The 26768-nt window shown below is 63.1% G+C and overlaps 1 protein-coding gene, 1 long non-coding RNA gene and 1 pseudogene across 2 annotated transcripts; all 3 read left to right on the top strand.

Moving 5' to 3' along the window:
• The first annotated feature begins 5496 nt into the window (after positions 1 to 5496).
• LOC135270541 (uncharacterized) lies at positions 5497 to 7106 on the top strand. Its single transcript, XR_010338698.1, has 3 exons — positions 5497 to 6222; positions 6311 to 6647; positions 6738 to 7106. It is a non-coding gene; the product is annotated as an uncharacterized LOC135270541 (long non-coding RNA).
• An 11519-nt stretch (positions 7107 to 18625) lies between these two features.
• PTGDS (prostaglandin D2 synthase) lies at positions 18626 to 22227 on the top strand. Its single transcript, XM_012445223.2, has 7 exons — positions 18626 to 18814; positions 19591 to 19730; positions 19821 to 19897; positions 20521 to 20637; positions 20764 to 20865; positions 21342 to 21367; positions 22066 to 22227. Exons 1-6 carry the CDS (start codon positions 18701 to 18703, stop codon positions 21365 to 21367), a joined length of 576 nt encoding a protein of 191 aa, XP_012300646.1. The 5' UTR covers positions 18626 to 18700; the 3' UTR covers positions 22066 to 22227.
• LOC105712157 (uncharacterized) lies at positions 21926 to 26728 on the top strand (annotated as a pseudogene).
• Positions 26729 to 26768: the final 40 nt, after the last annotated feature.

Genomic DNA, 26768 nt, shown 5'->3' with positions numbered 1-26768 from the left:
CCGGCAGCCCCGCTCCCGGCACCCCGCTCCCGGCACCCCGCTCCCGGCAGCCCCGCTCCCGGCACCCCCGCTCCCGGCACCCCCGCTCCCGGCACCCCGCTCCCGGCAGCCCCGCTCCCGGCACCCCTGTTCCCGGCACCCCTGCTCCCGGCAGCCCCGCTCCCGGCACCCCTGCTCCCGGCACCCCTGCTCCCGGCAGCCCCGTTCCCGGCACCCCCGCTCCCGGCAGCCCCGCTCCCGGCACCCCTGCTCCCGGCACCCCTGCTCCCGGCAGCCCCGCTCCCGGCACCCCGCTCCCGGCACCCCGCTCCCGGCACCCCGCTCCCGGCAGCCCCGCTCCCGGCACCCCTGCTCCCGGCACCCCCGCTCCCGGCACCCCGCTCCCGGCAGCCCCGCTCCCGGCACCCCTGTTCCCGGCACCCCTGCTCCCGGCACCCCGCTCCCGGCAGCCCCGCTCCCGGCACCCCTGCTCCCGGCACCCCTGCTCCCGGCAGCCCCGTTCCCGGCACCCCCGCTCCCGGCAGCCCCGCTCCCGGCACCCCTGTTCCGGCACCCCTGTTCCCGGCAGCCCCGTTCCCGGCAGCCCCGCTCCCGGCTCCCCCGCTCCCGGCAGCCCCGCTCCCGGCACCCCCGTTCCCGGCACCCCCGCTCCCGGCAGCCCCGCTCCCGGCACCCCTGCTCCCGGCACCCCTGCTCCCGGCACCCCTGTTCCCGGCAGCCCCGTTCCCGGCAGCCCCGCTCCCGGCTCCCCCGCTCCCGGCAGCCCCGCTCCCGGCACCCCCGTTCCCGGCACCCCCGCTCCCGGCAGCCCCGCTCCCGGCACCCCCGTTCCCGGCACCCCCGCTCCCGGCACCCCGCTCCCGGCACCCCCGCTCCCGGCACCCCCCGCTCCCGGCACCCCCGCTCCCGGCAGCCCCGCTCCCGGCACCCCCGTTCCCGGCACCCCCGCTCCCGGCAGCCCCGCTCCCGGCACCCCCGTTCCCGGCACCCCTGCTCCCGGCAGCCCGGGGGCAGCGCAGCCCAGGTGTTTGCTGATGGCTGAGCAGATGAGTAGAAGGAGGTCCCTCCACGCGGCGAGTGTCACTCAGCCTTGAGGCAGCAGGACGTCCCGCCACATGCCACAAGCGAGTGAGCCTCGGGACTTTGTGCAGAGTGAAATGGGCCAGACACAAAAGGATGCACCCCGTGTGGTTCCACTCACAGACGGCCCCCAGAGTCGCCAAATCCACAGAGGCAGGTCGTAGAAAGGTGGGTGGCGGGGCTGGGAGGGGACGGGGAGTGAGTGTTTTGTGGGCCCAGAGCTTCGTTTGGGCAGAGGTCGGGTGTGATGGCTGCAGGACACTGGGAGTGTGCTTACTGACACTGTTTTGTGCATCTAAGATGCTGAGGACGGCTTAAAAACGTTAGATAACAGGATAACAAGGAAGAGAAAGGATGCAGTAAGAAAAGATGGTCCGGCCGGGTGCGGAGGCTCATGCCTGGAATCCCAGCACTTTGGGCGGCCAAGGCAGGTGGATCACCTGAGGTCAGGAGTTCGAGACCAGCCTGGGCAACATGGTGAAACCCGTCTCTACTAAAAATACAAAAATTAGCCAGATGTGGTGGCGGACGCCTGTAGTCCCAGCTACTCAGGAGGCTGAGGTATGAGAATTGCTCAAATCTAGGAGGTGGAGCTTGCAGTGAGCTGAGATCACGCCACTGCACTCCAGCCTGAGGGGTAGAGCAAGACTCTGCCTCCAAAAAAAAAAAAGAAAAAGAAAAAGCAATAACTTAATCCAAAGGAGGCAAGAAAGGAGAGAGCAGGGGGCAGCAAGAGGCGGGACAGAGGCGGCTCCACAGTGGGACGTGGTGACGCCCCGACACCCGCCAGCAGGGCCACAACTGGTGCTCCACGTGCCCCTCTGCCTCATGTGGGTCAAACTCCTCCCACTGGGTGCTGCCAGAGTCCGGTGAGGCCGTGGAGGGTGGATGTGGGTCTGCCCTGCCTGGCCCGCTCCTGCTCCACACTGCCCTTCCCAGCGCATGATCAGGCAGCCGGGGCCCTGAGTCGTGCAGGAGGAGCTGGGGGTCACATGCCGGGACTGCAGGGCCTGGGGCTGCTGCACAGAGATGATGGGGGGGCCGGGCTCCTAGGGAGCTCAAGGGCCTCCAGGGGCGGGGCTGCCAGGGGAACAGCATGCAGGGCGGCTGGGAATGGGTCCTGGAGCCTTGGCTGAGGGGAGTGGGCGCTCCTGCTGGCCGGTGAGCCCAGGGCTGCCCCGCTCAGCCGGGCCCAGCACTCCCTGTCCCTCAGGCCCTGCCTGATCCAGTCTCTTTATCTTGGCCACCAGCTGGGCCTGCTGGGCCGGGACCAGATGCCTGAGGGTTTCCAGCACGGCCTCTGCTTGTTCCCTTCAGGAGGAAGGAGGAGGGTTGGGGCGGAGTCATCTGGGGACTGAGTGGGCAGCATGGGAGGCCACGCCTGCAGTGCAGAGCTGAGCTGGAGACCCCCTCCGACCCGGGACCTGCCCCCCTCCCCCCGTCCCAGGGAAGCCTGTTTTCCCAATAACTCCCTGGCATGGGAACCTTGGCCGTGGCCCGAGATTCCTGGAGAGACACCCCACGTGCCCCACGCGTGCAAGGGGGGACTCGGGGCTCCGAGCAGGACAGCCCACAGGGTCAGGACGGCCACCAGGGCCCACATAGCACAGGGGACAGGTGGGCTGAGGGGCCCCTCTCTAATCCTGGGGTGTGGGGAGGATCCAGCTTCCTGCGTTTGGGGGCCCCTCTGCTGAAAATGGGGTGCTATGGTGTCAATGTGTCCCCAGATTTCATGTGTTGACACTCAATCCCCAAATCCACTTTTATTTTTTAAGGCAGGGTCTTTTGACTGGGTGTGCTGGCTCACGCCTGTAATCCCAGCACTTTGGGAGGCAGAGGCAGGGCGGATCACCTGAGATCAGGAGTTCAAGACTAGCCCGACCAACATGGTGAAACCCCATCTCTACTAAAAATACAAAATTAGCCGGGCGTGGTGGCACATGCCTGTAATCGCTTGAACCCAGGAGGCAGAGGTTGCAATGAGCCAAGTTCTCACCATTGGACTCCAGCCTGGGCAATAAGAGCAAAACTCCATCTCGAAAAAAACAAAGACAGGGTCTTGCTCTCTTGCCTAGGCTGGAGTGCAGTGGTGCAATCTCGGCTCAGGACAACCTCTGCCTCCCGGTTCAAGTGATTCTCCTGCCTCAGCCTCCCGAGTAGCTGGACTGCAGGCGTGAGCCACCACACCCGGCTGATTTTGGTATTTTTTAGAAGAGAGTGGGTCCTACCATGTTGCCCGGGCTGGTCTCGAACTCCTGACCTCAGGTGATCCGCCTGCCTTGGCCTCCCAAAGAGCTGAGATTACAGGTATGAGCCACTGTGCCTGGGCCCCAGGGGCTTTTCCTAAGAACCAGGAAGAAGCCACATGGCAGCAAAAACCACGGCCAAAGACAGGCCCAGACCCAGAGCTCTGGCTGTCATCACCAGCAGGGCCAAGCCTGGGCCTGGGCCTCCAGGCCGGGCAACACCAGCTCCCAGGGCCATTCCCGCCCACTGCACCTGCCCCACAGCCTCAGAGGCCGGAACCAGTCTATGGCTTGAGGCCTGGTTCACCACCCTGGAGGGAAGGTCACCCAGTGAGTTGAAGGGTCTCCCCTGAGGTGGGCGCCAGAAATGGGAGTGGCCTGGGGCCGTGGGAGCTCAAAGAGGGAGTGGCTGTGGGTATAGTCACCATGGTGAGGGAGGAGCAGCTGCCCAGGATGTAGCGGGGAGGCTGAAACCTTGTCTCCACCTCTGTGTGCACAGCCGGCCTGCGTAGGAACACACATGCCGTGCAGACACACACACACAGACACGTGTACACACAGGCACACACGTGCACACAGGCTACCCATGCACAGGCACACATGTGTCTGCACACGCACACTCACACATGCACACACACGCACACACATGCACAGGCACAGGCACACCCACACTCACACATGCACACAGGCTCACACATGCACACACAGGCACACGCACAGGCACACTCACACATGCACACACAGGCTCACACACAGGCACACATGCACACGTACACGAACACGGGCACATTTGTGCTCACAGGCATACGTGCGCACATACATAGGCACACGTGTGCACACACGCACAGGCAGTCTCAGGCACACTCGTGCACACAGGCACACACGCACGACACACGCGTGCACACAGGGCCTTTGCTGTGTGATACGCTCTCTCTCGTTCCTCCTGAAACGTCTCCCGAGGGATGCGGCGGGCTGGAGAGGAATGCTGGTGAAAAGCTATTTTGTTTTGCAGGAAATTGTCTTACTTCTTAGGTTTGTGTGGATTAACTGGGAGGCGGGTTTTTTCCATCCGGCCCAACCGTGCACTTCAGTGCTGATCAGAGCCGGTCCCTGACTCTGTCCTCCAGGGGACTTTGCCCCGGGAAGGGCTCAGGGTTGTCGGGATCCTCAGGCCGGACCCGTGTTGGCTGAGAGGATGCTGACGAGCTCCATCCAACGCGGGGTGCAGAGCCCGGGGCCTGTGAGCGCTCAGGCAGATGCAGCATGAGGTCGGCCCCGCCTGGCAGACAGATGTCAGACAGAGGAAGAGGAGGCAGTCCACACGCCGGCGGGCCCGAGGCCAGCACAGAGCACACTTCCTGCGGCGTCTGAGTCTCTGTGGGGCCAGACAGTCCCACACTGGATGGTGAAGTTGGGTGGGCCCTTCCGAATTCAAGGCAGGCCCCACAGACCACAGTCCCCTCTCAGTCATGGGGCCCCAGGCCTGCCCTCCAAATCTGGGAATGGCTGTGAGCCCAGGAGACGGGGCCAGTGGGGGACAGGGAGGAGGAATGGGGTGTGCTCTAAGGCTGGGCTGAGGATTTGGGGCTGGGGGCTGAGGATTGCTGTTCCGGAGCCAGCGGAAGGCCCTGGATGAGTGGAGAGCTGACTCCACCGCTGGGGGCTGCAGGACAGGGGCTGGGGGGGTTGACTCAGGGGTCAGCATTCAGGCTTGGGGTACCCCTGCAGAGGAACCTGGGAGTTGCAGGAGAGGGCCCAGCCCCTCCCACCTCATACCCACACTCTCCTGTGACCCACCCGGGGTGGGGGAACCACCCCAGGCCTGGCAGGGGAGAGGGGGCACCGTGCCCACCCTGGCCCCAGAGGTGGTTCTGGGCTTTAGGGTGGTTTCTCTTCTGCTCTCCCCTCCCTCAGGCTGGAGGGCGCCTCGGTGCAGCCTCCTGTGACGGTGGGCACCCTGGCAGAAGCTCGCTGGCAACCGGCCCTGCAGGCCCAGCTCTGAGCTCAGACAGGCAGGTGGCCTGTGCACGCATCAAGCACCCCATCGTCCAGCACCTGCCTGACCACCTGGCTTCAAAGCCTCCTGTCCTCCCCAGCCCCCGCACTGCCTGCTGAGAGCCCCCGTCCCCCACACTGCCCGCCGCTCTCTGCTTGGCGGAGGAAGGGGACTCTCAGGCCACACCCAGGGAGGGACTCGATCTGGCTCCACGTGGAACCCAGGCTGTAGCTGCCTGCTTTGCGTGGTCCTGCAGCTGAGTCTGCATAGAGAGCGGGGCGGCAGGGGCCTCCCGGGAAGCCGTCCTGGAGTGGGGGGGCCATACACCTGGGGCTGGAAGGCTCCACGCCTGGGTGTTTGCAATAAACAGAATGAAGCCTCTGCACAGTCTCAGCCACAGGCACGCCGGGTCTTCCTTTGCCTGGCCGCAGGCTCCGGGGTTTCAGTGAGACCCTCCTGCCCCCACAGTCTCGCGTGGACCGAGAGCCCTGGTGGGGCTCCCTGCCGCTCTCGATGACCCCGGGTGGCCACAGGAGAAAGGCCTATCTGGAAAGGACTGGAAAACAGTCTGTCAGTGTTTTAAAATCAAGCTACACCGTCATAGGACCTGGCCATTGCCTTCCTGGGTATTCACCCAAAAGAGAAAAAGCCCATGCCCACGCACGACGCGTGTGCCCGCAGCGGCTTTACACCCCCACGTCCACCCACAGGGGAAGGGGAGCAAATCGTGATGTGTCTGCACAGCGCAGCGCTGCCCAGCAACGAAACAGGGAACTACGGATGCTCCTGGCAGCCTGCCGAGTCCCAGAATAACCGCGCGGGGCGAAGGCGAACGGTGCCCGCCGACTGGTTCCACGCACTCCAGGCCCTAGAAACCAAACTCGTCTCCAGCGACAGAAGGCACGGCAGTGGCCTGGGGGCGGGGGAGCAAAGAGCAGGGGCTCAGGGAATCTTTCGGGAGACCGACACAGTTGTCCCCCGACCGCAGCGATGGTTTTGTGGGTATCGGCCTCAAAACTCACTGCAGAGAGGGCACGTGCCAGAAGGACCCGGAAGCCGATGGAAAAGCTGCCAGGAGCTGAGGCTGGTCTGACTGAGCCACAGAACAGGACGTGACATCAGGATGTGAGCCAAAGCGTAACATAAACACCTGTGGTCCACACGGATGTCCTCGAAGGGCCGTGGCCGCCCATGGAGAGCAGAGATGTGCGTGGATTCCCCCCGGGAGGTGGGGGCCGCACAGAGGGACTTCATCCAGAGAGGCCAGTTCCAGAAGACGGAGAGGCACAGGGTCGGGGTGGAGGAGCCTCAGCCGGGTGACCAAGGTCAGCGTCGGTGGTGCAGGTGGGGCTGGCGGTGTCTCCGTGTAGGAGTGGGAGGAAGCCCTGCCCCCGTTCTCTTCCAACTGTTACCAGATTCAGCGTGAGAAACACAGCAGACAGAGCTCAATTGAGGGACGCCCATAAACACCAGAGCAGCGTCCCTCAAGGCCACAGGGGTCCCCAAAGACCAGAAAGGCTGAGAAACGTCACTCAGGGGGAGCCCGCGGGTGAGAGACAGAATGTCACGTGGTGGCCTGGAGAGAAAGGGACCCTCGGTAACTAAGCGGATCTGGGAAAGGTGGGTGCCCGCTGACTCCACGCCCCAGCACTGGCCAGTGACCCGGGAAACGGGGGCGGGGGACGGACTCTCCCTGCAATGTCTTCACGTTTTTTCCTGTAAATACAAAACCATTCTAAAAGTTTATCTTATTTTTTCTTTTTATTTATTTATTACTATTATGTTTTGAGGCGGAGTTTTGCTCTTGTTGCCTGTTGGGGGGGAACCCCGCAGGAGCTGAGGCAGGGTCTGAGGCCTCAGCATGCTCTCATAGAAACATAGAATTAGCGATGTAGTTACAGAGTTCTTCCTATATACAATCATAAATAATCACACAGCTGTTCATATGTAACATAAATATATACATCTATATTCATATGATCTTTAATCTCACTAATAAGCCTCAGGTCAAGAAGCATGGGACTGAGGTGGCATCGGGAAAGAGGTGACCCTAAGGCAAGATGCTCTGAGTCCTCTGTCCCGCCCGCATAAGGGCTGCTGGAGGACGCCTCGGCTGTGCCAGTGTCAGCGCCGGGAAAGCGCCCGCTGCTTAGCCAGCTAGGGGAGGAGACGTCTGAGATGGCCGAGACATCTCTGTCCTCGGGAGTGAGGAGAAAACTCCGCTCCTCCAAGCTCTCGTGGCAGGCCTGACGGCTGTCAGGGAGACCCACAGACGTCCAGGGACCTGTCTCTCTGTGAGACTGTGCTTCAGCGGTCACGCTCCATGGCTGCTTTCAAGTTCTGCTTCTGCACCTGGTTCCTCTTTTCCTTAGAAGATAAGAATTAGTAATAGTGACATAAATCTTAGTGACCTCGCTACTTCTTGACAAGGGTGAAAAAAGTGCTGAGGCCTCAGGTTTTCTCCTCGCCTCGGCTTCTTCAAAGTCCTGGGCCCCCTGTCTCCAAGACACGTGACTTACCTGACGCTGTCACTGACCACCGTGACCTCACCCTGCCTGCCCTGCCCCCTGCTTTGTGCTCAGTAAAAGTCAGTGTCCAGGCACTCGGGCCACTGCTGGACTCCACGCGTTGGTAGCAGTGGACCCTGGGCCCAAACTCTGTTTTCTCTGTCTCTGTGTCTTGTGTCTTTATTTCTAATTTCTCCTCTCCACACCAGCAGGGAGGGACTCACGGGACCCTGTAGGACTGGACCCTACAGTTGCCCAGGCTGGAGTGCAATGGCACAATCTTGGCTCCACCTCCTGGATTCAAGCGATCCTCCTGCCTCAGCCTCCTGAGTAGCTGGTATTACAGGCACCCACCACCACACCCGGCTAATTTTTGTACTTTTAGTAGAGACTGGGTTTCACCACGTTGGCCAGGCTGGTCTCGAACTCCTGACCTCCGGTGATCTGCCTGCCTCAGCCTCCCAAAGTGTTAGGATACAGTTTTAAACTACATTAGTTTTTTTCCAAGAATCAGCTTTTGGCTTGGTCGTTCCTATTCCATCTGTGTTTTTATTCGTTTAATTCCAGGCTTGCCCCTCCCCTTCCCAGGCCCTGGCAACCCCCACCCCAGTGTGGCTCCGTGGGTGGGGGAGGGGTTCTGTCCTGGGAGGGAGGGGCCCCTGAGCCCCCTGCACACCAGCCAGGCCCATCTGTGACCTCTTTGCCTTGGCTCTAATACCATGCGGTTGCTCAGAGGGCACAAGGTGAGGGGCACTTGGGAGCCTGTGCAAAGCGTTAGTCACACGGGAGGGGCCCGAGGGAGGTGGTCGAGGAGGAGACAGCAGGAGAAGGTGAGGCCCCCCTGGCACATCACCCATCATCTGCCAGCCACCAGGTCCCTGCCTGGGACCGAGCTGAGCTCTGATGGCCCTCTGTGAGGAGTCTCTGGCTCTCCAGCAGCCTGGCTGCAGCTCCCAGCACAGGCTGGGCTGCCCTCAGCTCAGGGCCCTCCAGAGATAACCCAAGTCCCCTGTGAGCAGGCCTCGGGGAGGTGGGTAGCCGAGGACAGGGCACCTGGGGGTGTGGCAGAGACCAAGGACCCACAAGATGCTCCAGGAGCTGCTCAGACCCTGGAAAACAGTGACCCCTCCAAGGCCTTAGGGAAACCAGGAGACTGCTGGGCCCAGAGGGAGGCGTCTGGACCCTCCAGCCTGCGTCCACGCCCCGGCCCACCTGCCCATCACACCTCTGCCAACAGGGCCCCGAGGTGCCGCTGAGCACTATGGAAAGGAGCCGTGGGGATGGGGTGCACCCCCAGCCCACCGTCTGGGTCACCAAGCCCCAAACTCAGAAATGTTCATGGGACCCCTGAGAACTGGGTTGTGGCCAGGCCAAGGCCAAGGTCCTCTGGGGAAGCCCCAGCCTGGGTCAGCCATCCCAGGGGCCTCATTACGGGACCAGAGTGCTGAGAAGCCCCGCGGCTGCCCCACCCAGCAGCTGGCGAGGGAGGCAGGTGGGCTAGGGGGCCTGGGGGAGTGGGCCCAAGACCTGCCGTGCCCGGGAGAGAGGAGGCTTGGAGGAAGGGGTGGGGCTGCATCCGGGAGGGCCTGGCGCGGACTGCACCTGTGGGCAGAGCAGGGTGGGTTCGGGCAGCCTCAGCGCAGTCGCACTCCGGCCCACCCACCTCCAGCGCTCCCCTCCACAGCCTGCCCCGGGCCAGGGAACAACTCGGCCTTATCCTGCTGGTGCCTCAGGGCAGGGCGGGCTCCAGGCAGCCACCCGTGCTGGGCACACAGTCACACCCAGATCCAGGGCTGGCTGGCAGCCTTTGGGGTGACAGCTCTGAGGATGGACGTAGGAGCACGAGGACAGGGACCCCAGCTTTGGGAGTCAGAGGTGAGGCCTGGGGTCTCCCTGGGAGCTGGCGGTCTGTCTCTGTGGGCGCCCACCCCCATTCCCCTCCCCAGGCTGAGAAGGGGAGCAGTGGATGCCAGTGGAAGGCACACTCCCCAGTCTTCGCTGGCCCCCCCAGGCCCCCTGTCTCCCCAGCCCAGCCTCCCTCTGCCCTGCCTCTCCCTTTGCCCCCCTGCTGAGGTGGGACAGGGGCAAAATCTCACCCTTCCTGCACTTGGAGAGAAAGGGGTTGCTTGTCCTGGGGTGGGGGCTGCCAGGGAACCTTGTTACTAGGGAGTCCCAGCCCAGACCCTCACCCACCCCGTTCCCCACACCCTGCCAGGCCGGCTGCTGCCCAGGAGTCCCGCCCCCTGTACCCCCTCATGGAGCCCTGGGGCCCCTGTGGGTGGGTCTCACCCCGCCGGGAATGCTGCAGCCACAGCACCCGGGCCCCTCGAGGCTCTCGGGGGGGGGGGGTCAGAGGGGCCCAAACCTGCCTTTCTACAAGATCTGTTTCCAGCTGGGCCTCAGGAAGAAGCGGGTGAGTGGACCCTGAGAGGAAAAGGAGGAAGGGGAGGGAAGGAGGGAGGGGGAAGGAGGGAGGGGGAAGGAGTGGGGGAGGGAGGGGGGAAGGAGGGAGGGGGAAGGAGGGAGGGGGAAGGAGGGGGGGGAAGGAGGGAGGGGGAAGGAGGGGGGGAAGGAGGGGGGGAAGGAGGGAGGGGGAAGGAGGGAGGATGAAGCTGGCTGCCAGGCCTGACTGGTCCTTACATGAGGCTACAGTGAGCATGGCCCCCACGGCCCTGGAGAAGCCCGCCAGGTGGGAAGAGCTCACACCCTTGGTGCAAGTGAAGAAAGTGAGGTTCGGGAAGGCTGCCCAGCACTGGTCAGGGTCACCTGTCCCCATCAGTCCAGGGCAGGCTCCTCCAGAGTCACGGGTGCCAGCCCAGCCTGGGGGCCCTGCCCACTGCCGGCCCTGCAGTTCTGGGGGAGCGGTGGTCCTGGCCTGGCGGTCAACACCTTCTGGCCAGAATGCAGGTCCCAATTCAGGGTGCTGGTGGCAGCCGTGGTCGCGTCCAGCCCGCTCAGCTGAAGCTGGGCACCCAGAGCCCCGTCAGGTGATGGGGCTGCCCGGAAGGGGAGAGGGAAGGGCCACTGGGTGGAGACCCCTCACACGGACAGGCCCAGTGGGTGGACCCCGTGGGCAGAAGGAGGCAGCACCAGCCGTGAGGGAGCTCATCCCACCCTCAACATAGCGTGGGGCCCCTGCTCCCCTCCTGGGGCCTGCAGTTTGGAGGAGGGGCCTGTCCTGAGACCCAGGGTCACGTGGAGATCAGGGGAGGGTGTGGAGACAGGGGACACCGTGACTATAGGTGGACACCCCAATTCCATGCATCCAGTGAGAACTTCCATGGGCAGAGGACACCATCAGGCGGGGACACCGTCAGGCAGAGGACACCGTCAGAGGCGGGGACATCGTCAGGCAGGGACACCGTCAGAGGCGGGGACATCGTCAGGCAGGGACACCGTCAGGCAGAGGACACCGTCAGGCGGGGACACCGTCAGGTGGGGACATCGTCAGAGGCAGGGACACCGTCAGGCGGGGACACCGTCAGGTGGGGACACCGTCAGGTGGGGACATCGTCAGAGGCAGGGACACCGTCAGGCAGGGACACCGTCAGGCGGGGACATCGTCAGGCAGGGACACCGTCAGAGGCGGGGACATCGTCAGGCAGGGACATCGTCAGGCAGGGACACCGTCAGAGGCGGGGACATCGTCAGGCAGGGACACCGTCAGGCAGAGGACACCGTCAGGCGGGGACACCGTCAGGTGGGGACACCGTCAGAGGCAGGGACACCGTCAGGCGGGGACACCGTCAGGCGGGGACACCGTCAGGTGGGGACATCGTCAGAGGCAGGGACACCGTCAGGCAGGGACACCGTCAGGCGGGGACATCGTCAGGCAGGGACACCGTCAGAGGCGGGGACATCGTCAGGCAGGGACATCGTCAGGCAGGGACACCGTCAGAGGCGGGGACATCGTCAGGCAGGGACACCGTCAGGCAGAGGACACCGTCAGGCGGGGACACCGTCAGGTGGGGACACCGTCAGAGGCAGGGACACCGTCAGGCAGGGACACCGTCAGAGGCAGGGACACCGTCAGGGAGGGACACCGTCAGGCGGGGACATCGTCAGAGGCAGGGACACTGTCAGAGGCGGGGACACCATCAGGCGGGGACAGGCAGGAAGCGCAGCCGCAGGAACTGTGAAGATCAGGACCCTTCCTGGAGGCCCCAAAGCCTTCTCCCCAGCCCCTCCTTCCCACAGCCTCCTCCCACAGGGACCCACCCTGCAAACGCTGGGCCAGTACCCCTGTCCCTGAGAGGCAGCCAGATCAGAACCTCCTTGGAGGCCGGGAGGGTGTCTTCCCTGCCTGACACCCCAAGAAAGGCCCAGAGCCACCCCAGGTTAAGGACACTCCACATGTGTAATCCCAGCACTTCCAGAGGCTGAGGAGGAGGATCAGCTGTGGCCAGGAGTTCGAGACCAGCCTGGACAACATAGTGAGACCCCCGTCTCTACAAAAACAAAATTAAAAAATTAGCTGGGTGTGGTGGTACATGCCTGTAGTCCCAGCTACTTGGGAGGCTGAGGAGGGAGGATTGTTTGGGCCCAGGAGTCTGCATTGAGCTGCGATTGTGCCACCGCACTCCAGCCTGGGTGACAGAGCGAGACCCTGTCTCTAAAACCATAAATACATTAAAAAGGACACTCCAGGGAAGGTCTTGGTGTGGCCCCAGAGGGGGCATGATCAGCAGACCGTCCCAGCAGTGGAGGCCTGACCCCTGCCTGCTCCCCGCAGAGGTGAGGTAGGAAAATGACAGATGGGTGCTACGCTGAGACCAAGCCCCAGGAGAGGGAACCCAGGCCAAGCTGCTCGGTGAGACCCTGAGGACGTCGGGAAGCGGCCTCCCAGGACCCCCGGGGGCTGGGCTGTGGAGGGAGGAGTCTTTCCAGGGCTCACCCCGTTCTTGGCACAGGTTAGGGGAAGGAGGTGGATTTTGACCTGGGGGAGAAATTGATCAGATTTGACCAGATTCTGGGCATCAGCCTTGACCACATTCCCTTCCTGCCCCAAACTGGCACCGGGAGGCCTGGGGGCCTGGGGCCAGGCAGGAGTGCTCGCCAAGGAGAGGGTGCCTGGTGCCCGAATGACACAACCGGAGGTGCCCCATCCCCACCCCTGTCCATGCAGCCTTGGGAAAGGACTGCCCAGGAGATCATCAGGGTCCGGAGACCAGGCCCAGGTGCCAGAGGGTCCCGGTAGGACCCGGGTCACTGGAGGCGCCCCACGTGCACGGCAGGCAAAGTGGATGGCAGGTGGAGGGACAGGAGTCCCGGTGGAGGGGCTGCAGGGAAGCCCTCGTCAGCCTCATCTCTGACCCAAGGGACCACGGCCGGGAGGGTCAACCTTGAGGCAAGAGGGCTCTGGGCTGGAAGGGGCCAGGCCCCCCGAGACCCGGGACCCGAGGCAGGGGCCCTGTGCGAAGACGGAGATTATGAGCCGAGGCCACAGCGGCTGAGGCTCTGAGAGTTGAGAGTGCGCTGGGGCTCCAGATGCGGGGACGCCTCGGGGCGCAGACCTTGACGCACCTGTGGCCTGGAGCATCCCCTCCCGCCCAACCCAGGCCCTCTCAGGGTCTCTGCCCAAACCCCCGGGTCCCCTGTACTGGGCCATCTGCAGCTACCAAAGCAGTCCTGGAGCAGGCGGGAGCCCCAGGGTCAGAGGTCGTGCCCAGGGTCAGAGGTCGTGCCCAGGGTCAGAGGTCGTGCGAACATGGCGTTGGACCCCCAGGCCTCTGACCAGTGCTCCTTCCTCACAGGAGAGCCCGTGGTGAGCCGAAAGTGTAACTGCTGGGGGTCCTGGGGGTCCTGGGTCACGCTAGGATCAGCGAAGCCAGCAGGCATCAGCCAGGCCCGCCCTGCGCCCTCCTCCCTTCTGGCCCTGGCACCCCCCGCCCCTCCCTCTCCCAAAGGTGTCTGTCTCCCTCCTCTCACTCCAGCCCCTCCGAGATTCTCTGCCTGGGCCTTCCACCCTCTGTCCTGAGGGCAGTGGACCCTGGCCTGGCCCTTGGTGCCCCCACCCTGTGGAGGCTCAGTCACAACCTGTCCCCGCGACCCCACCAGAAATAAACAGTCTGTGCCAGGGGGAGCCAGATCTGCCTGTCTGTGACCACAGGGTGACCGTGAGCGGGCAGTGGGCAGGGCCGCTGGGAGCAGCCCGGGCTCCAGGCCCAGGGAGGAGCCAAGCACCGACGCCTGCCCTCACCTAAGCCCGGTGGCCGCCTCCCTCTCAGCTGGGCGCTCTCAGGTGGACAGAGCCAGACCCATCCTCACTCACAGGCCACCCTCCATGGTGCCCAGCCTGTGACCGAGGGGTCTGCCCAGCTCCACGGCGCCTGGCACCCCCTGCCCCTGCTAGGAGCGCCTTCCCTCACCACTGGCTCTTCTCAGAGCTGTGGCCCTGCCTCCCTGGTTCACCTTGAGCCCCCCCGGAACCCCCATCTCAGGGGCGTGGGCCTAGGCTCCATGTGGCCGACCCACGTCCCACAGTCGGGAACCGTGACCGGGGGTGGGCACGGAGGTGGGGAGCGGCCCCTGGAATCAGGTCTCCACTGATGCCCTGCAGGAGCCAGCCCCTCGTGCTGAGGGGCCTTTTGGCTTCCGGTCTCTGTGGGGAGTTGTGCTCAGCCTGATGCTGCGGTGACCTGGGGTCCTCCCAGGCTTGGCCCCTGCCCAGACCTCACCGGCCTGGGGAGCTTCCACCCAGCCCCTAAATGAGCAGCTGGGGACACTGGCCTTGACCTTCCATGGCCGAGCTGGGCGCTTCCTGAAGCCAGGCTGAGCCTCAGAGGGGTCCACAGTGCTGGCATCCTGGAGCTGAGTGTACCGAGGCTGTGGGGGTGGCGTGGGGGTGGCGTGGAGGTGGGGTGGGGGTGGGGTGGCTGTGGGAGTAGGTGTGGGGGTGGGGTGGGGGTGGGGTGGCTGTGGGAGTAGGTGTGGGAGTAGGGGTGGGGGGGAACCCCACAAGAGCCAAGGCAAGGGTCTGAGGCCTGCGTCTGTTCTCATATAAATATAGAATTAGAAAAGATTGCAGATCTAGTCACAGAATTATTCCTAAATATAATCATAATCACAGCTATTCACATGTAATCATTAATGTATGCATACAATCATGTGATCTTTAATTTTACCAATAAGCCTCAGGTCAAGAAGTACGGGACTGAGGTGGCATCGGGAAAGAGGTGACCCTAAGGCAAGATGCTCTGAGTCCTCTGTCCCGCCCGCGTAAGGGCTGCTGGAGGACGCCTCGGCTGTGCCAGTGTCAGCGCTGGGAAAGCGCCCGCTGCTTAGCCAGCTAGGGAAGGAGACGTCCGAGATGGCCGAGACATCTCTGTCCTCGGGGGAGTGAGGAGAAAACTCCGCTCCTCCAGGCCCTGGCGGCCGTCGGGGCTGGCCTCCGCGTCACGCTCCTCGTCTACTTTCAAGTTCCGCTTCTGCACCTGCTTCCTCTCTTTCTTCTAAGATAAGAATTAGTGACAGTGACACAAATTGTAACGTCCTTTGCATCCTTGACAGATATGAAAAAAGTGCTGACGCACCACGTTTCCTCCTGGCCTCGGCTACTTGGAGGACCTGGCCCTGTCACTGACCTCCGTCACCTCGCCCCACCCACCCTGCGGAGCCTGGGCCCAGACGCTGTTTTCTCCGTCTGTGTCTTGTGTCTTTATCTCCACACCTGCAGAGAGGGACTCACGGGACCCTGCAGGGCTGGACCCGATAGGGGGGGGTAAGGCTGCTGGGGGAGAATTTCTGGCCCCTAGGGGAGCGCTGTGCTGGCTGTCCCCACCGCACCCGGCCCTGGATCCCCTGCGGCAGTCTCAGGGTGCTCCCGCTCTGACCCTGACTTGTCCAACACTCCACACAGTGTCTCAGTGACCCCGGGTACTGCCCTCCCCTACTGCGGATCCCTAGCGGGGCAGCTCTGACAGGAGTGAGCCCCTGGAGCCTCGAGACCTGGGCACCTCTGGAGGGCAGGCAAGGCAGGGCCTGAGAGGGTGGGGCATAGAGGCTGCCCCTCCCCAATCCCAGGCTGGGGAAGCTGATCCCAGGCCGCAGGTGGGTGGGGCCGAGGAGGTCCGCATGAGTTTGTTCAAGGCTGGTGGACATTCAGTCATGCCCAGGTCCCACCAGTCACTGAGACAGCCTCGGTCCTTAAAGGCAAACCATCGGTGGGGACGCTGGACAGGGGCACCAGCGTCCCCAGAGGATGCTGGCCAGGGCCCCAGGGCGGAGATGGCTTCCCTCCAGGGAAAGGTTGGGGTCAGTTCTGGGAGCCCAGGCCCAGGCCACCAGGCTTGTCTCTGACCTGCCTGTACCGCAGGCAGGGGGATGGCCTTGACGACCCCTTAAGGTAGAGGCCAAGTCCTTGCATTCTGTGACTCAAAGCAACTTGTTCCCTGAGCAGCGGGGTGGGGTGGCCAGCTCCTTCCTGCCCAGCCCTCCCCCAGGCTCCACCGAGGTCCTGCCTGGCAGTGGAGCTCAGAGCAAAGGGAAGGACGAGGAGAGTTCGCAGGGGGGTCCTTGTCCCTGCCTGAGCTGCAGGAGGCTCCTCAGAGGCCCCGCCTGCCCCTGTCCACCTCGTACAAGCACAATCCTGGCTGCGGGGGAGGGGAGAAATCTGGTGTGAGTTCACCAGGAGCTGGCAACTGCCCGGCCCTTCCTGGATTTGGTGGGAGATGAATCTCCAGCCCTCGTCGGGCCCAGGTGCCCCCAGGAATCAGGGCTTGCGGGCAGCTCCGCGCTCGTTCAGCCATGCCTGGGAGTGTCCCTGGCCACCCACGGGCCATCTTGACCATGGAGACTAAGGAGTCTGTTCCCGAGCTGAGCATGAGTTCCTCGTTTCTTCCAGCTCTCCAGGCGCCACCGGTGACCACTTGGTCTCGGTAATGACTGGTCATGGAGGAGGAGGGGACATGGGGCCTGCCAGGCCTTCTGCTGCCCACCAGAAAGTGGGGAAGGGGAGGGGCTTGGTCCTTGCTCCAGGCACTGGGTTTGAGGGCTGGACACCTGAGATCCCCTGGGAACCCCTTTGGCTATGGAAGACCTTGCCCCATCAGGCTCCCCAGTCCCTCCCTGGCCTGCCCAGACTGGAGCCATTCAGACCCAGAGCTACGTCTCCCGGGTCTCCCTGCCCTGTGCCACCTGCCACCACGCCCTAGGGCTTGCTCACCACCGGGAGGCCCCTTGTCCTGGACCCACCTGGCCTGGGTAGGGACCTCCAGCCAGGCCACTCAGTGAGCTGCCAGCCCCCGCAGGGCCGAATGGCAGCCAGGACTCAGCCGGCAGAGGGCAGGAGGCCAGGCCCGCAGTGATGCCCCAGCCACGACTGTCTTCCTGCCTCTCCCTGTCCTGACAGGAGCCCCCAGCTCTGTAGCTGAGCCAGGCCTGGGGGCCATGTGGGGTCCTGGGGTTAGACACCCCCTCAAATGTTCCAACAGACCTCCCTCTCAGCCTAGGGCACAGATGGCATCTGAGCTAGCAGGGCGCTGCTGCTCTGGGCAGGGGCCGATGGGAGGCCCGGGGGAGGGGTGTGTTCTGAGGCCTGCCTCGGCCCCTTGCCCTGCTACCCTCCTTCTCCCTGACTCTCAGGGGCCTCCCCGCTCCCTGGGACCCACTCCCTCATCTTGGCCTCTGCCTGGGACGACCCAGCCACCCCCAGCCGCCCCGACACCCATGCTGCCCACCAGCATCTGCCCCAGGCCCCCAGGCCCCCAAGTCTGGGCTCCGTGACCCCCGGGCCACTGGGGAGGAGAAGCAGTGAGCTCAGTCCCAGGGCCCACGTGCCCCAGCAAGGGGTGGGCCACAGAACCCAGGAAGAGGACGGGCTCCAGCCCCCAGGGGTCGCCAGTGGCCCCCAGAAGCCCACCACCCCACCACGTCCCAGTCACTCCTGCTCTCACATTCATTTCCCAGCTCCCCACCTGGGCCCACCTGCTGACCAGCGGCAGCACTCACCCACCACGCCTGCTGGAACAGCTCAGTCCACCAGGAGCCTGCCTGTGACGGCCCACGGCAGGGCCCAGCCAGAGCCAACAGGCTGGAGGGGTCCACGGGGCTGGGTACAGCGCTGGGGTAACGCGACAGGACCAAACTCGAGGTGGGGAGGCCCAGACTTGGAGGAGGGCAGACTCGGGGTCGGGGGGTTGCTGGGAGAGGGCAGGGCCTCCGGCAAGGGATGGCACCTGTGCCCAAGCCCAAAGGTGCCCAAGCTGCAATGGGTGCCCAGGGGCCACTCTCAGAGCCCCAACAACTGGCCATGGGGAAGCCGTGCCCAGCACACCGGGCCCTCAGGCCCCTGCGGGGCAGACCCAGTTTCTCCACCTCGGCCGGAGCTTCTCATCACTTCACTTGCTGGGCGTTTCAGGACCAAACTCTCAGGGTGGAAGTGAGGCTTTGTCCCCCTCTGGGGTCGCAGGGCTCGAAAGGATCGATGGTAGGGCCTGCAGGATGTGCGTCCTGCCCCCCCCCCCGCCCGCCATGGGAAGTGGCCAGAGGCCTTGGAGGCAGGCAGGCATCAGGGCTTCGGGTTGGGTGGGTCCTGCCGGCAGGAGGAGGGTGGCAAGGCCGCTGCCAGCTCTGTCTCTGGGACAAGTGGGCAGGGGCCTCTGCCTCACCCCCACACCGCCTCAGCCTCAGCCGGGGCAGCAGGCCCAGGCCTCTTGCATAAGCGCCCTGTGGGGGACGAGGCTGCAGCCGTGCCCGGCCACCCCACCCCCCAGCATCACGAGTCTTCAGTGGGCTGTCCTGGGGCCCTGGGTGAGGCCAAGCCTGGCCCATAAATAGGGGTCCCCTCAGTGCTCTGCACTCCTCCTGCACACCTCCCTCGCTCGCCCACGCCGCTGGCACCGGGCCCCAGACACCTGCTCTGCTTCGAGAGAATGGCTGCTCGGCACACTCTGTGGGTGGGGCTGGTCCTGCTGGGGCTGCTGGGCGGCCCGCAGGCAGCGGCAGAGGCCCAGGTCTCCGTGCAGCCCGACTTCCAGCAGGAAAGGGTGAGGGGCTTCCCTGCGCCATCCCCAAGAGCTACTGGGCCCCGTCCGGGAAGGGCACTTTCCAGCTGGGTCTTCTCCCCGGGTGGAGGGAGCGAAGTTCCGCAGTGCCCGGCAGTGCCGGCCACGGACAGAGCCCGGCGCGCAGGAAGGAGGCTGGGCGGCTGCCCGCGGGGGCTGAGCACGAGGGGCCCTCCCTGGGCGCCGCGTCCCGTCTCCCCGATGGGCCACGCAGACGCCGGGCCGCACACGCGCCCACGCCATCCGAACACGGCCATCGCCTCGGGCACGCGAGCGCACGTTCCACACCTGGGTGCCAGGACACGGGTGGCGGGCGGTGGCGCACGGGGATGGCGCTAAACACGCCGGGCGCGGGGGTGACCCGCCCCGCACAGAAAGCCGGCGACGCGCGCCCCTCCCCGGGGCCGAGGAGACCCCCAGCGGTCGGCGAAGCGGAGCCGAGGACCCGCCCAACCCCTGCGGGAACGCGGCGTCCTCTGCCACCCGCTGAGAGGGCCGGGCGCCCCGCCAGGGCACAGAATCGGGACGGGGGGCGACGGGGGGGACCGTCCTCGGGAGGGGGCGTGGCGGACGGGGAGCCGGTGCCAGGGGCGAGGTGGGCAGTTTGTGGGCGGGGTGAGGGGCGTGGCTTCCTGGGGACTGAACGTGGGGACCCGGCCGGGCTGGAGGCGGGACGGGGAGGGGCAGAGGCGCCCCCGCGGGTCGGAGCCAGTGGTCCGGAGGGTCCTGGCCGACGCGACGGGGGCCGCTCGCCGCAGTTCCTGGGGCTCTGGTTCAGCGTGGGCCTCGCCTCCAACTCGAGCTGGCTCCGAGAGAAGAAGGCGGCACTGTCCATGTGCAAGTCGGTGGTGGCCCCGGCCTCGGATGGCGGCCTCAACCTGACCTCCACCTTCCTCAGGTGTGACAGCGGGCAGGTGGGCTTCTGGGACGCAGAGGTCTGGGGACACCCTCGGGCCTAACCCCTGACCCTGAGGTCACCCACCTGCAGGAAAAACCAGTGTGAGACCCGAACCATGCTGCTGCAGCCCGCGGGGTCGCTTGGCTCCTACAGCTACCGGAGTCCCCGTGAGTGGGGCCTCCACCGGCCCCCTGGGCCCAGCCTGGGGGTGACACTTGCCGGGGTGACTCTCGGCCAGCCCCCTGCCTCGGAGATCCATGGGGTGGGGGGTGATGGCCGCCCCACTAGGACAGAGGCCAAGGCCAGGCCTGGGCGTGACTGCCCATGCACCAGCGTGGGGACAGAGGGACCCTTCCTCCAGGGGGTGGGATCCTCTCTGGAGCCCACTAGTGTCTTGCCAGGCCCTTCTGTCCCCTGGAGTTTTCCCCACATACGCAGCCCCCAAGGCCCCTCCACATACCTCCTCCCAGTTCTCCTCCCCAGGGCCCAGGGGCTTCCTCACCCCTCCTGGGGAATGGCTCCTGCCAGGAGACCTCTTCACTTCCCGGGTCTGGCAGCGAGTTCTTCGGCTGCACCAGGAATCCCGGTTTTCTGAGCCTGGCTCCCCCGGACGTCTGGTTTGGGGGCAGAGTTCACAGGCTGTGTAGGCAGGAGCGGGGTGTGGGCTGGAGAGCAGTGGGGTGGGGGAGCATCCCAGGCTGGCCGAGGCCTGAGTGCCCACAGCCCACAGGTGCACCCCCTCCCTGAAGCAGAGCTGAGTCCCCAACAGGGCCATCTCTTGGGTTCCCAGACTGGGGCAGCACCTACTCTGTGTCAGTGGTGGAGACCGACTATGATCAGTATGCCCTGCTCTACAGCCAGGGCAGCAAGGGCCCCGGCGAGGACTTCCGCATGGCCACACTCTACAGTACGTGCCCAGCGTGCTGCCCCGAGGGTGGGGCTGGATGCAGCCTGACCACAGGGGCTCCCCCAGACTCAGGGAGAGCGCACACTGTGCGCCCCGCTGAGGCCAGCTGTCTCCACCCTGTCCCAGGCCGAACCCAGACCCCCAGGGCTGAGTTAAAGGAGAAATTCACCGCCTTCTGCAAGGCCCAGGACTTCACAGAGGATACCATTGTCTTCCTGCCCAAGACCGGTGAGGCCCTAATCTGATGCGGAGAGGATTCAGGTCAGGTTAGAGGCAGGCAGGCAGGCAGTCTCCTGACTGCAGGAGGCACAGGGGAGGAGGTGGCCCACCCTGCCGCCTGCTGACCTGCTGGAGGCCTGGGCCTGCGGCCCTTCACTAGGAGCCGCCTCTATGGGGGACATGGGGACCAGGCACCCACTGAGTACCAGGCCCAGCAACTCCCAGGATATGGGGCTCCAGCCTGGTGGAGGGTGTAGGGTGGGGTGCCCATGGGGGACACAGGTGGACAGCCTGCTCTCAGCAGAGGTGGAGAAAGGCCCTCTCTGTTTCAGGGGGCCAGGGGAGAGGTGGGAGGTGATGGGGGTCTGTGCGGTTTGGGGGTTTATTCAAGACCAGCTCTGCATTAGGGGAGGGACAGGAAGCCCGGTGGGAAAATCGGCCTAAGGCTGGGTTCTGACGACAGCCCCCTGCTTCTTCCTTGGCAGATAAGTGCATGACGGAACAAGAGTAGGTGAGCCCCTTCATTCATTCATTCATTCATTCATTCATTCAGCACACATCCAGCTCCCCCTCTGCGATGGATCAGGGTCCCAGGACAGCCTGGTGCTACAGACCCATCCTTCCTGGTGGCTGCAGTCCAGGACCAGACAGGAGACATAGGGGCTGCCCACATTGACGGGCGCCCAGGTGTGAGGCTCGGAAGGAAAACCTGTCCCAGCCACTGGAATAGGGCTGGCCCCCGAGGGCTCACATCGCGGGGTGGAGGTGCGAGACCCCAGGCAGACAAGGCCGAGGGGCTGTACCACAGGGGCCATCTGGCAGCGAGGGGCTTCTGGCTCCTGGAGTGGGAGGGAACCAGGGTGGGTGAGATGGGATGGGAGGAGACAGGGGACCGAAGGGAGGGCTCAGGATGCTTCGTGGAGGCCGTGGGAGACCTCAAGGAAGCAGGCTCCAGGCGGATTGACCCCCACCCCCAGGAGGGAGGCCTAGGCTGGAGCTGGAATCGACCCTGGGGCTGGGAGGGGTGGAGTCTGTGGACCCTGGGGCAGTGGGGACCCGAGCCCCAGCGATGGATCTTGCTCTCTCAGTGGGGCTCAGGGGAGCCGGGGGCAGAGGAAATCCGCCCACCCACCCTGCTCCATCCAACCGGGGTGGGGGTGGGCTGGGAAGACCGCAGCCTACATCATTGCCTTCCACTTGCACCCCCAGCACTCCCCTGGGCTGAAGCTGGGACCCCCCAGCCAGGTGACCCCCGAGCTCCGGATGTCTCTGCTCTGTTCCTTCCCTGAGACCCTGCCCCCGCTCCCCACCCAAGTGCCCCCACTGCCTTGGGCTTCATTCTGGCTCCATGGAATAAACTCTGGAAGCAAGTCCGTTGGCTCCCGGCTGTCTGTGCTGGCGTCACCCGTCCTGGGCCTGGCCCCGGCCACCTCGACCTCCCGCTCTGTAAAATCCCAGCCTGATGTCAACAAAGGAGTGAGCCCTCTAGTGTTTGCTCCCAGTGGGGTCCTGAGTCAGGAGAGCCAGGAGGGGTGTCCCCCACCCACTCCACACGATCGTGTGACCCTGCCTCGGCCCCACGTGTCCAGCCACACCCTCTGAGCTGCCACGGCTGCCAGGCCGGTGCTGAGCTGGGGGGGTCAGTGACTCATCTCATCCCCTAAGCAGGTGTCCTGCACCCCCAACCCCACCCTGTCACCCCCTCAGCAGCAAAACCCTGAGGCTTGAGGCCCCAGAGGAGCTTTGGACCTGCTGGGTGTCTCGAGGTGTGGGAGTAACGCACTGAGATCGGGCAGAGAGAAGGGTTTCAGGGGACAGAAAGGAACATTTGTTTGAAAGATGCTAGAATGTCTCCACCCCCCGCAGGACAGACGGACTGAGTGGACTGGGGACAGGCCAGCCCACATCCCTCTGGCTCTCTGAGCACCCCCTGCCCTCCGACCTGGGCCTCCAGATCATAGCCCTGTCACAAGCCAGAGCCCTGGCACCACGCCCACACCATGCCCGGCCAGTGTCCCTCCCAACCCTGCTCCCTTCCACATTCCCACCCTCACTGTGACCTGCCCACCAGGTCCCCCCACCAAGGCAGGCCCTGCAGAAGCACCAAGCATTTGAGGCTCAGAGGCGAGGGTGAGGTTCTAGGTGGCCTTCCAGGAGGAGTGAGTTGAGGCTGTGCCTGAGCTCAGGAAGGGATCCCACATCCCAGGGAGTCTGCAGAAGGCCGGAGAGGCAGCGTGGGTGAGCTGCAGGCCCCTAGCCCGGAGGCCTGTCAGAACTACCCTCAGCTGCCAGGCATCCGGCCCCACCCCGGGGGAAAGGCAGGGCTTGGCAGGGGATGGCAGGGCTTGGGTGGAAGCAGCTGGGCCTGGGCGCTGCAGGGTGCAACTTGATCAGAAGCCTCTCACGGTGGGTGCAGTCCCGGCCCAGCCGCCCCAGGGCATCTCAGGGAGACACCAAAGCTCTGCCCCGCTCCCGAGTCCTGAGGAACCACTGAGCCACCTTGCCGCATGATGCTTTGGGCTCTGCCGATCAGCTCCCTCCTTGCCTGGCTCCGGGTGTCCCCAGGCCAACTTTCATGCCAGCCAGTTGCGCCCAGACCTGGGGACACCCGGAGACACATACAGACATGCACACACACACAGATACATGCACACACTGACATACACACAGAAGACACACATACACAGGAGACATATACAGACATGCACATACACACAGATACACTGTTCTCTAAGTGCAGCACTTTGGTGCTGCGCCCCGGGTCCCTGGCCACACCCTCTTTGATCCAGGCTCAGCAGGGCTGGGGGCAGGGGATCCCCCGCACACCTGCTCTATCGGTCTGGAGGGGGCGTGGCTGGGGAAGACTGCAGTCCGCCACCCCAGCTTTTCCGTTGCATCCCCCCCCGTCACTCCCCAGGGCCAAAAACTGGGACAAGTCGCAGCTGCCCGCACCTCACATCCCCCCACCCCGACCCCACACAGACGCGTGACCTTGCCACAGCCCCACCCACCCGGCTTTCCCCCGGGCTGCCGGCTGCAGAGAGGCTGGTGCTGGGCTGGTGGGGGCCAGGTGCTCCTCTACTGAGGCCCCCCTCCCTCAGTTCTGCATCAGGGTCGACGTGTGCGCAGCAGCCCCCGTCCTGGCCAGGGAGCAGCTGTGTCAGGATGGAACGTGGTGGGCTCAGGCCCAGGGCACGGGGCTGCCTCCCAGCCTTCCCTGCACTCACCCTGCAGTTCCAGGGCACCTGGTACATGGTCGGGGTGGTGTCAGATGACCAGGACTTCCTGGCCTCCAAGGACACTGTGAAGATGCCCGTGGTCTCAGTGACCCCCCTGGTGAATGGTGACCTGGCCCTCAAGTTTGGATACCCCACGTAAGTGATCCCACGAGCCCCACATCACACTCAGCCTCAGACAAGGGCCAGCATGAGGCAGATGAAGGTCCAGAGGGACCATGGTGTCTCCAGCGCATCGGGCTCAGACCACGGGTCCTCGAGGGCTCCTCGGGGCCAGTCCCGGACAGCAGCTGCAGGGGCTCCAGAGGGATCCAGGCCCTGGAGGAAGCACTGCCTGAGGCCTGGTGTTGAGAAAAGTGTCTGCCTGTCTGTGTCTGTGTGTGTATCACTGTATGTGACTGTGTCTCTGTGTCTGTTTCTGCATGTGTGTCTTCTGTGTAGCTGTGTACTTCTCAGCGTGTGTATCACTATATGCATCTGAGTGTCCGTGTATCTGTGTCTGAGTGTCTGTGTGTGTGTCTTCTGTGTATATCTGTGTGTCAGTGTATCTGTGTGTGTGCATGTGTGTATGTGTGTGTCTTCTGTGTGTCAGTGCGTCCGTGTATCTGTGTGTGTGTATGTCTGTATGAGTCTTGTGTATGTGAGTGTGTATTCTGTGTGTGTCAGTGTGTCTGTGTCAGTGTCTGTGTACCTGTGTGTGTGTATGTGTCTCCTGTGTATGAATGTGTCTTCTGTGTGTGTCAATGTGTCCGTGTATCTGTGTGTGTGCATGTCTGTATGTGTCTTCTGTGTATGTGTGTCTTCTGTGTGTGTGTCAGTGTGTCTGTGTCAGTGTGTCCGTGTATCTGTGTGTGTGTGCATGTGTGTATGTCTCCTGTGTATGTATGTCTTCTGTGTGTGTCAGTGTGTCCATGTATCTGTGTGTGTGCATGTCTGTACGTGTCTTCTGTGTATGTGAGTGTGTCTTCTGTGTGTGCGTGTCAGTGTGTCTGTGTATCTGTGCGTGTGTGCATGTGTGTGTCTTCTGTGTATGTGTGTCTTCTATGTGTGTGTCAGTGTGTCTGTATATGTGTGTGTGCATGTGTGTCTCCTGTGTGTGTGTCTTCTGTGTGTGTCAGTGTGTCTGTGTATCTGTGTGTGTGCATGTGTGTGTGTCTCCTGTGTACGTGTCTTCTGTGTGTCAGTGTGTCTGTGTATCTGTGTGTGTGCATGTGTGTATGTGTCTCCTGTGTATGTGTGTGTCTTCTGTGTGTCAGTGTGTGTGTGTCAGTGTGTCTGTGTATCTGTGTGTGTGCATGTATGTGTCTCCTGTGTATGTGTGTGTCTTCTATGTGTGTGTGTCAGTGTGTCTGCATATCTGTGTGTGTGCATGTGTGTATGTGTCTCCTGTGTATGTGTCTTCTGTGTGTCAGTGTGTCTGTGTATCTGTGTGTGTGCGTGTGTGTATGTGTCTCCTGTGTATGTGTGTCTTCTGTGTGTGTCAGTGTGTCTGTGTATCTGTGTGTGTGCATGTGTGTGTCTCCTGTGTATGTGTCTTCTTTGTGTGTCAGTGTGTCTGTGTATCTGTGTGTGTCAATGTGTCTGTGTATCTGTGTGTGTGCATGTGTGTGTCTCCTGTGTATGTGTGTGTCTTCTGTGTGTGTCAGTGTGTCTGTGAATCTGTGTGTGTGCATGTGTGTGTCTCCTGTGTATGTGTGTGTCTTCTGTGTGTGTCAGTGTGTCTGTGTATGTGTGTGTCAATGGGTCTGTGTATCTGTGTGTGTGCATGTGTGTGTCTCCTGTGTATGTGTGTCTTCTGTGTGTCAGTGTGTGTGTCAGTGTGTCTGTGTATCTGTGTGTGTGCATGTGTGTATGTGTCTCCTGTGTACGTGTCTTCTGTGTGTCAGTGTGTCCGTGTATCTGTGTGTGCATGTGTGTATGTGTCTCCTGTGTACGTGTCTTCTGTGTGTCAGTGTGTGTGTGTATCTGTGTATGTGCATGTGTGTATGTGTCTCCTGTGTATGTGTGTGTCTTCTGTGTGTGTCAGTGTGTCTGTGTATCTGTGTGTGTGCATGTGTGTGTCTCCTGTGTATGTGTGTGTCTTCTGTGTGTGTCAGTGTGTCTGTGTATCTGTGTGTGTGCATGTGTGTGTCTCCTGTGTATGTGTTTTCTGTGTGTGTCAGTGTGTCTGCGTATCTGTGTGTGTGCATGTGTGTATGTGTCTCCTGTGTATGTCTTCTGTGTGTCAGTGTGTCCGTGTATCTGTGTGTGTGCATGTGTGTATGTGTCTCCTGTGTATGTCTTCTGTGTGTCAGTGTGTCCGTGTATCTGTGTGTGTGCATGTGTGTATGTGTCTCCTGTGTATGTCTTCTGTGTGTCAGTGTGTCCGTGTATCTGTGTGTGTGCATGTGTGTATGTGTCTCCTGTGTGTCTTCTGTGTGTCAGTGTGTCCGTGTATCTGTGTGTGTGCATGTGTGTATGTGTCTCCTGTGTGTGTGTCTTCTGTGTGTCAGTGTGTCCGTGTATCTGTGTGTGTGCATGTGTATGTGTCTCCTGTGTATGTGTCTTTCCAGCCATGGCCTTGACCGACATCCGAGGGCCCCGAGACGCGGAAAGGGTCCTGCGGAAGCAGCGGCTGCGGCTCTGCGGTGGGCGGCCGCGGGGTGCAGGCCCGGACACCGCGCCTCGGGGTCTGGA

The sequence above is a fragment of the Aotus nancymaae genome, unplaced genomic scaffold, assembly GCF_030222135.1.
Source record: "Aotus nancymaae isolate 86718 unplaced genomic scaffold, 86718_ANA_hifiasm-v0.15.2.pri h1tg000063l, whole genome shotgun sequence".
Classification (NCBI taxonomy): Eukaryota; Metazoa; Chordata; class Mammalia; order Primates; family Aotidae; genus Aotus; species Aotus nancymaae.
Note: the sequence above shows the minus strand (reverse complement) of the source record. Positions and strands in the feature narration are given on the sequence as shown.